Source organism: Arachis duranensis, chromosome 4 (assembly GCF_000817695.3).
Source record: "Arachis duranensis cultivar V14167 chromosome 4, aradu.V14167.gnm2.J7QH, whole genome shotgun sequence".
NCBI classification, from domain to species: Eukaryota; Viridiplantae; Streptophyta; class Magnoliopsida; order Fabales; family Fabaceae; genus Arachis; species Arachis duranensis.
This window is the reverse complement of record NC_029775.3, coordinates 103,704,664-103,714,465: the sequence shown is the minus strand read 5'-3', so window position 1 is coordinate 103,714,465 and position 9,802 is coordinate 103,704,664. Positions and strand designations below refer to the sequence as shown.

The 9,802-nt window shown below is 37.7% G+C and overlaps 1 protein-coding gene across 2 annotated transcripts; it reads right to left on the bottom strand.

Moving 5' to 3' along the window:
- Nucleotides 1-1,432: 1,432 nt before the first annotated feature.
- LOC107485415 (mediator of RNA polymerase II transcription subunit 33A) lies at nucleotides 1,433-9,486 on the bottom strand. Of its 2 annotated transcripts, none has more exons than XM_021140806.2 (11): nucleotides 9,024-9,486; nucleotides 7,826-8,173; nucleotides 7,221-7,540; nucleotides 6,998-7,089; nucleotides 6,551-6,914; nucleotides 6,194-6,404; nucleotides 5,996-6,102; nucleotides 5,380-5,564; nucleotides 3,883-4,504; nucleotides 3,274-3,480; nucleotides 1,433-2,641 (listed from the first exon to the last, which is right to left on the bottom strand). In XM_021140806.2, exons 1-11 carry the CDS (start codon nucleotides 9,431-9,433, stop codon nucleotides 1,518-1,520), a joined length of 3,990 nt encoding a protein of 1,329 aa, XP_020996465.1. In that variant the 5' UTR covers nucleotides 9,434-9,486; the 3' UTR covers nucleotides 1,433-1,517. The 2 variants fall into 2 exon arrangements, with proteins under 2 accessions (XP_020996465.1, XP_015961431.1); XM_016105945.3 differs by having other exon boundaries at nucleotides 5,380-5,541; nucleotides 5,996-6,110; nucleotides 9,024-9,485.
- Nucleotides 9,487-9,802: the final 316 nt, after the last annotated feature.

Below are 9,802 nucleotides of genomic sequence, written 5' to 3'. Positions count from 1 at the left end.
ACGTGCTCCACCGAACTTCCGCACCTCCTTATGAATTTCTCGTGGATGTCAATTTTTAGCAAAACACAAAATTAACATAATAGATTCTAATGCATCCAAAATAAATCGTAACATATACCAGTAATTCAAGTTCTGGCGTAGTGCCACACGAAAACTCCATGGACAACTGTTGGTAAATTGCTTACAACGACAGTGGTATTTAAATCTATTTGACTTTAACACTATGTACTCCGCATTCCATCGAATACTATAGTTCTTCACCGCCATTAGAACTGCTTCACTATTCCTGAACCTATGGCCAACTCGAAATTCCACACCACAATCCGTATTGTAATCCTCCCTGTCACCGCCATTCAGAAGATCGTCGGGCTACATTGCGTCCAAGTACAATGTCTGATAATGGTTAGGAACATTCGACAGTCGAAGAATGGCCAAAGGGGGAGGCAAGAGAAACCTGCCAACACCGCTGGTGGGAGTCTTCGACACATACTCATCTTCGGAAGCTATATCGCTAGAGGACCCGGACCCGACAACATAAGTTGAATAACCCTCATTGTCATCCTCGTTGGCACTATTCATGAGGCTGGGCGTAGTGGATCGGTGTGGCCTCGAGTGGGACAACATCAGGACTCGAAGGACACGGCCCACCACCAACAACTACGTCACGGATCGCAGCATACAACCCCATCACATGTTGCGGCATTAGCCGTGCATGTACGTCGAACATTACCCTCACATGCTGATCTCCATCAATCCAAAATAACCAATTGGTAAATCTACTGTTCGGAAGCGCGTGTAGAGATCTCGCCCGACCTCCTTGGTACCTATTCTTCCCCCCATATTGCTCAGCATGACTGTCTTTAGCACATGTAGAGTATCAACCCAGTTAGTACGCAACATGACAGTCTTATCAGACTTAAAAATCACCCCCTCATCACCGTGATTGACTATCCCATTGGAGTAAACAAAAAAGAATTTATTATTCTCCATCAAAACAAAAAGGAATGAAGAGAAAGAAACTATTCCTTTGTGAATTGTGGGAGGGATTGTATTGGGATGGGCTTTAAAATAAAGTTATTCTCCAACTTATCTTGGATACAAAGACACGTGAACCATAATACACATGTCCCAACACCTGAACCATAATACACATGTCCCAAGTGCTAAGACAAATCTCGAATACCGAGGGTGGAATTATGGTAGTGTATATATCTTGGATGCTAAAACCTCATTCGCTTTTTGCGCATATCTTGGATACTCAGTATCCAATCTCTGCCCTAATACATATTCCAGGTGCATCCAGAATATAACTCGACATCACCCAATCACAGAACGAAATCCCAGACGCCAAAATATGTTCGTTTTTGGGTTGTACCCTCAGCATCCAAAATGTCTCGTAATACAATTTTGTAAATATCTCACTATTTATGCATTTTCGTAAATAAAATATTTATTTTATTTAAATAAAAAAATCCGCAATTTTGGCATTACATTAAGTTTTCATTCATTCAAAACAATCATGAGCATGGCATCGGAATCCTCTGCTCAAACTCAACCAAATTGACAAGTTCAGCAAGAGCTCCCATAGCTGCCACTCCCCCTCTCTGCAACAAAGAAAGTGCCAGTTCATGTTTATGCCATCTGCATAATCCGTGCGCCAATTTCCTCAGCGTCTCCACCTTCACTTCTCGAATCCACGCTGGTGCATACGTAATCATAAACCCCACCAAACTTGACACATAAGTTTTCCATGTAACAGGGTGGCAACTGAGTGAAATCTTCCTCTCCATTACTTCTGCCAAGAAGTCCAAATGGACCCCGACCGTGCGGTTCCTTCGAGAGAATGTCCATGATGGTAACTTGGCACCAACACCCCATATGAGTGACCCTGAAAGTATTAACAGGTATGCCATAGCATAACCCTCAAGAATGTGACACACAACACTATCATTGTTATGCTTCACATCCCTTGATAGCAGCCAGGTAGGAATAGTTTCCTTGTACAATTCCTGAACTAGTAGTATACCACCCGCTGCACATAAAAGGCTCGCCCCGAGCATTGCAACTTCTTTGGTGCTTTGCATGGCTAGGGACAATGATGGTGATGGTTCACTAGATTTTATGCGAGAGGCCACACTTGCCCTTGTGCCGGCTAATTCATTAGAATATTGTGTAACAAGGTCTACGATTACATCAGTTAGATACCTCACATTGTGTATATTTCGACAAGACCGAATAAAAAGGAAACCTGGAGCTACATAAGGATAGGAACCATGGGCTGAGAAGGTGCTCCCCATCAGACCATTCATGCGACATTCGGCAGTTAGCTTTGAGTTTGAAATGCACAATGTTCCAAGAAACGAGGAGAAGCAACTTCTCAACAGCTGGGCAACCGAAACTTTATTGTGTCTGAACACAGAACGTGCACATGACACAACAATGAAGTTGTGCCAGCGGCGAACCTTTTGTGCCCAAAGAGAGCCAATTATAGGCATGCTAGGCAAAGGGCAACCTGATGCACAATTTTCCAAAGCCGCTCCAGTAATGGAATGCATGTATTCCAGGTTCTTGTCGAGTTTGAAAGTGATGGATAAACTCACAAGCACTGCCATTGGTAGAGGAAGCATTACTGGTGAACCATCTGCCACACAATAAAGATGTCAAGTAATGAAAATGCCTTTGATTGTTCAATCTAGAGTATCCTTATTAGGAAAGATAAGGAAACAATCAAGTATGCAGATGTACTTTAGTTTTGCCAATGGCAGCAAGCCAAAAACATGTGCATGGTGGATGGCATTGTGGTCAATAAAGGAAGCATTATGAGGACATGTTAAAAAAAAATCAGACTACCTATTATGATACATACATAAATGAACAGGACTGACAAATCAATATGAAAACAATCCAATGGATAGACAAAGTGACAATTTTTTTTAAGAAAAAAAAAAAATAGGGCAGCCCATGCACAAGACTCCTACAATGAGGGGTCTTGGGGAGGTCCATGTGTGCAGCCTTTCGACCTTATTTCTGGGATTTGATCCCATACTCTACATGTCACATTGCAGCAACTTTACCATTTCATTGAGGCTTACTCTCACAAAATTTGCTTTTCTGTGTCAATAATTAATTAGAACATTGATGGAATGCTAAATTGTAATTAGAACATCTGCTTTCAATTTCCTAATGTATGCAATGTTTTTTTCTAGGACTTGGCATGGAAATTAGTAGAATTCAAACAGGTAAATAGAGTATTTAATTTAATCAGCAAAGTACCGGAAGAATGACCGGGAACATCGACGCCAACAGAAGTTAGTATAGTTTTTATTTCTGACTCAATTGATGGAAGAAGTGCTGCTGGACTAGGCCAATCTGTTCCATTCATTAGAACTGGTTTCCATACCCCACGAGTAACTTCTGAAGTAAAGTAATCCATAATGGCTGTGAGAGAAGCTGGGAGAAAATCAACAAGGTCTCTCAGACCTGCAATTGAAATGGCACGTAATAGATACCATGATACAATGAGGTCAGAACCAGAAACAGAAAAGGCTACCTATCCAATTAACTTTTGTCTGAATCAAGGGAACCAACTTTTTGGTGTATTAAGTGCATGGACAATTGATTAATACTTGTTTCCAAATTATCCCAATATGTTCTCAGTATTTTAAATCATAATGAAATGGTAACAGAATTTATTACACTGGCTTTGACAAAATCAGGCCAAAAGTTTAAATTATTAAAAAATAGAAAATTTGACCAAAAACAATATGAATCAGCAAGTTCATTTAGTTTACATGATTCAGTGATCAATCACTAAAGGGGCACTAGAAGGTAGGACAAATTTGACTGAAACAAAATCTGGATTGATGCATAGGAAAAGCCAACCTGTTGTCAAGTCCCGTGATGAAAGCCTCCCATGAGCACAAGCAGTTAAAATTGCTTCAAGGACAAAAGGAAGAACTTCTAGTACTTCCCATGCAGGAAGAACAGGTCTTTGAAAAGCATCTTCACCACATGCATTGCTGCTAGTTGGCGATGAAGAAGAATTACTCGATGAAATCACACCTTTGGATATCCTCTGGTAAATCATGCTTAGGATCAAATTTGCAACTTGATGATTTCCAGTAGAAAGGCCAGAAAGGGATGAAGCAACGCAAGATTTTTGTTGACAGTACCAGGCTCGTAATTTTGGAAATGAATCAATATATACAGGTTTTACAGATACGGAATCAGATGTATTGCTTTTTAGCTTTTCTTGTGAAGAGATAATGCAGTTATTGTGCAATGACAAAAGATACTCCAAACCTCCAATTGCACCTCTGCCATCAGTTGCAAATTGGTCAAGAGGGGGCCTAGAGAATTTCCATAAGCGAATAAGGAAAAGAAATGCCAAAGAAAAAGCCATGTAAGGAGATGCTGAAGGTTCATTGCTAGTGCTATTTGATGTTGGTTTCACTGAGCCAAATGCCTCACATAATGGTAATAAAGATGCCGCAACTGTGGGAATCTACACAAAACAACCCTTGATAGAGTTATTGACATTAAGATGTGGCTAGAAAAGAAATTCAACTTAAGAACGGTATGTTTATACTAAATGCTTAGAAATGGGAAAGGAACTATGGATGAACTATCTACAGTTGCTTTTAATAACTTAAAATCAATTTATATCAACTTTAACGCTGCCTTTAAGAATTTCTCTCTTTCTATCTACTATCTATACTTCTCTTCTCTACTACTTTCATTTATATCTCCAGAATAATTCTCTTAAATCTTTGCTTGAAATTCAAAATTGAAATTGATTTAAGAATGTAATGTCAGTTCCATTTGGCACAAGAGCTTAAATTTTGGGAGAGGCTTGGATAGATCTCCTCTCCCAATCTCAAGTCCTTACAACTCTGACATCCCACCAATCACCCCTCCCCTTGTCTATATTCCTCGCACCCAACTATTGTGTATCTTAGCCCAGATTGCATAATTATAAATCCTTTCCCTCACACTCACCCACACACTGGAAACATGCCTTACCCCGCCATTCTTTTTAATTCTATCCTCTCAAGTAGGGGGGGAAATAGTAGATTGAGTAATACATTAGAATAAGGTGAAACAATATTACCTGGGATAATGTTTATAGGAGAATGGGATTTACTAAACTAATAATCACCATTCACCGGGGTCCCAATAGTGCAATGCATAAAATTAAGAATTTGATAGTCAAATTCGTATTTCAAGCACATGTAAGGCCTAATAGTTTCAACAGGCTGCCAACTGCCAAGTGAACCCCCAAAATTTTATGTCGTCATTAATATATGGAGAAAAAAAAATCCAAAAGGATTATCATGCTCATACATCAATTAAATTAATTATAAAACATAATTCACTTACTACACCATGCAATGATAGTATGTGAACTGTATCAACAGAGGAAACTCCATGGAGGACAGCACTTAGCATGGACATATTATTGATCAAGTGGCTCCAAGATCCAGAATGAGTGAAAGGTACAGAAGAAGCAAGAAACTTCACCACAAAGTGGACAACATGTTCCTGCCAGGAAGAAAAAAGTTTGACTGCAGAATAAATACATGACTATAAGTCTATAAGGATACAACAGTAATAAGATTACTATAACAAGATTAGGAGTATCATCACAGAATAACCTAGAATCCAATAAAACCAAAAGACAGAATAAGGGTTTTGAGCAGTGTTTTTCACTGAAGAGTTTGTGCAAGTTAAGACATAATACAGAGTACCTAGTATCCAGACAGCAAAGTACCAAAAAAAAATTAGGTGAAAGGCCAAAGAGAAACAGTATGCTAAACTACTCAATGTCTAAATGTCCCCCTATAAAAACTTAAGATGTTAGATAGATGAAATCATAGTTTTTATATATTAATATAATATAAGAAATATACATTCAAGAGAATGCCTAAAGCACATATAATATAAGCAACCATACTATGAAAAGGACCTCCAATTTCAATATGGTAAGATTTGTCACCTGAATATACCATCCATGAATGAGGGATGCACCACAAAGAATCTTTGCAGCAGCAGGCTTTTCCACCTCTGATCCATTTATTGCAATATAGTATAACTTCTCTATCTCTGCCAGGCTAGGACAAAAGAAAAATTGTGAAGAACATTTATCAGCAGTTTAGATAACATCAAAATGAAATCATATTACATAATAGTAAACCTTGAGGCAGGGGTCTCAGTGAGCGAATTTATAAGGGAACCGTTTAATGGTGTTCCTTCCATAAATGTTAACCACGGCGATTTTTCAAGTGGAGATGAATCTGACAAAGATCTCGCTGAAGTAGAGACATAACCAGGCCAAAAGTACACTGATGTATCTATTAAATTCCTTGCTATGCAAGCTTCCACTATGAGATGCCTCAAGTTGCCGCCTGAAAGCTATCAATTACTTTAGTACTATCATAGAGATATGGAGGCAAGATAATGAAGAAGTGCCAAGTATATGATATTAATCCTTTTTCACAGTAAATAATGCAGATGGAATCATGGAAGTAGAGATCAAGTTCACCAAACCAACCTGCTTTTACATTGGTATTAGCATGAATGCCAGTGGCAGATTCACTCTTTTCATTCATAGAACTATAAATGAAGCTTGCTGCTTTTCTAGCTGCCTGGTTGGATGCATCTACAACCAATGTGGGAGGGCAAAGGAGGCTGGAAAAGTGCCCAAGGACCTGAATAGATGAAATCAGTCCAAGTTTCCTAGAACCATCACTCTTCCTTTCATGACCATATCCAGTTTCCAGAGGCACTTGAACAGAAGAAAGACTATGTTCGGAGTCATCATTTAGAACATTTGCAATGGCCAAGGGGACAATAGACAAAAGCATGCTCATACGGGCCTCAAGATGGGGAATAGGGCCTTCAGGAGGATCTCGGTCCTGCAATAAACCAAGGGAGAGAAATTTAATTATTTGTTAATTCCTACCATAAAAACAAAAGATTGATGTGGATCAATCTCAACTCGCTGCACAAGACGAAGGGCTGAAAGCCAAACTGCTAGAAAAGTTTCTTGCCAGCTAGCTTGGTTAAATTTTTGTAATGTCTTGATTGATTCTGCAAGTAGGTCATGAATATTAGGAAAGGCTTGAAACCACATAAATTTCCTAAAACATATTGTTCATAAATGATAAACAATAACAGAAAAAAAAAATTAAATCCAATGAAAACTCTGTCAGCAGATGTACCTGTAAGCACAATAATAGCTGACTTTGTCGGAATCTGTTTAGAATCCATAGAGTTTTCCATATAAATATCAAGAGGAACCCAGCAAGGAGACTGACAATATGAGTAGTTGAATCTCAATGATGCCATATTTTGTGATCCAACATCAACAAACTTTCCAACAATCTGATTCTTACTTGGGCCATAATCGAAATGAGAAACTGCACGGATGTTTGCAGACACTTTTTTTAGAACTTGACTTACTGATATTAGCTCAGCTGAAGTCAATTCAAGAGATTCGAGAAAATGAAACCTCTGTAGGAGGCAATTGAATTTTTCAGGCCTATCATCCATGATGAAACACAAAAGAGGGAAAATAAATTTGTCAATTACACAGCACAATTCCTGGAAATCAAGTGAATATATGCACATAAAACTGATGACAAATGTTGTATTTTAAAAAATTACACACTATATGTTACTCTCATATGTAGTCAAACAAGAAGTTAAACTGGTCTAGAGTTGTTGTCTTACTTTTATAGCAGCAATATTGTAGTGTAAAAAGAGTAAACTATTTAATTGGGCTGCTGAACAAAAGTGGAAAAATATAAATAGTGGGAGAAAATACATGTTCAAGAGAACAGACTGCAGAAGAACCACTCCTTTTTTGCTTTCAGTTAGACTTTCCAATATCTCTAAGGCCAAAATGGAATTTTTCTTCCTTATCTGTTCATGATTTTCACCTTTTTCAAAACTGTGGGTCACCTTATGATCAATTTCCATATACTGGTCACCCATAGGGACTAAACATGATCTTTCACTAGTGGATACTTGTAAACCCCAGTCGTTTAATGTGCTATCAATCAAAGCAATGATAATGCTGTAAAAGAACAGCACAAAGATATGTCCCAATTCCAGATCGCGGATATTATATGTTTCAGAAAGCTGAAGTGCAACATCAATAGAATTTATTATCCTGTAAGACAGGAAAGCTATTGTTAGAATTAACACAATTAACCAATATTTCCATCAGACCATAAATTGAGCAAAATACCAAGATTAGAAAAAAGATAATATAATCACTTTAAAAAGATAACCGTCTGTAACAAAGCCTTCAATTCAATTTTTAACGTGTAAAATTTTTCAAATGTAAGAATGCTCCTATAAAAATAAAGTGCATGTTGCAAGGCAGCCCTTTAGGATCCCAAACACATTAGCAGCACCTCAATTCTTAGCCTTAAGAAGTAAGTCCAATATTATAATGATAAATGATAATGGTAATAACAAAAACAACAATGGTAATAGTAACTGGTCCAACACCTAGCATTCACCAAAAGCTAAAAAACACAGTAAAACTGAAACAACAACAGAACAACGTATAGGAACTAGGAATATTGTCAAAGTCAAACCAATCCAATCAAGTATCACACATAACAAACACGATAACAAAAAAGCCCTTTATAGGCAAGTAAACCCACAATATGCAATTATTATCAATTTCACTAAATGCTACCATCCAAATGCACAATTAACATGTTTAAACCCATTGTTCACTTACTAAACTCTGAATTTTCTAACAATGAGGCTACTTTAATCATGTTTTTACTCCATGCATGCATTTAAAACTAGATAGTTATCTGCATTATCCAAACAAGGTAGTAATTAAACCACAACATACTAGAACCTAACATGAACAATTTTAAAAAATAAATAAATAAAATAGGGTTTATCAAACAAGTAGATTAAAAAAAAATTAGAAGGTACTACATGCATTGAAAACTAACAAAACTTTCTCACATTCAAAATTCCAAACACAAGAACATTACTTGAGCTTCGTTGAAGGTGTTTCCACAGTGGCGGGATCGAAGGTGAAGGCGTGTTGCACTAGTAGTGCAAGGAAGAGCGCGTGAGCCTGAGGGTGAAAATGTCGGTGAGGAATGACCCTAGAGGAGAGTAGAGAGAGTAGCTGGAGAGGGAACAAGAGTCGCGAAGAGAGCGCGTGGTGAAGAAACTTCCAGAGCCAAGGGTGGTTGTTATCGAAGCAGAGGTGTGAGACGAGCAGGTGAGCTAAGTCGGGACTCGGCAGGTGGAGTCGGAGGGAGTTGAGGAAGTCGACAAGTTCGATGACGCACGCGCCGGGAGGGCGGTGGTGGCGGCAGCAGTGGTTGAGGAAAGTCAGAACCGTTTCCTTGGTTTCTTGGTCCATTCCCGGGTCGGTTCCCGTGACCATGGCCATTGGTGGCGCTTTGCGGTGCTATTTCAGATACGTGGGTTTACTTTCTTAAGTAAGTGTATATGGTAAATTATTGAAATTAAAAGATTAGTTGTTGGATATATTAGTTGTTGGCAGTTGCGGTTGATATAAACGTGGATCAATTTTTTATTTTTATGGGTATTTTTTATAAAAAAAAAAAAAGAAAATAAGGATACGTTTTGGGGCTAATTTTTAAAAAAATATTATTTATATATTAAAATTAATCACAATGTATTTATGTATTAAAAATATTATTTATACACTATTTTTTATATATATTTTATATTTTAAAAATATTATTTATATATTAAAATTAGTCATTATGTATTTATATAAATACATATATTGTTT

Coding starts and splice junctions, on each gene's coding strand:
- LOC107485415 (XM_021140806.2), bottom strand. CDS start 9,433: ATGGCCATGGTCACGGGAACCGACCCGGGAATGGACCAAGAAACCAAG. Junction 6,103..6,193: donor ACTGAGACCCCTGCCTCAAG/GTTTACTATTAT, acceptor CTAGCCTGGCAG/AGATAGAGAAGTTATACTAT. Junction 5,565..5,995: donor TTCATGGATGGTATATTCAG/GTGACAAATCTT, acceptor TTTATTCTGCAG/TCAAACTTTTTTCTTCCTGG.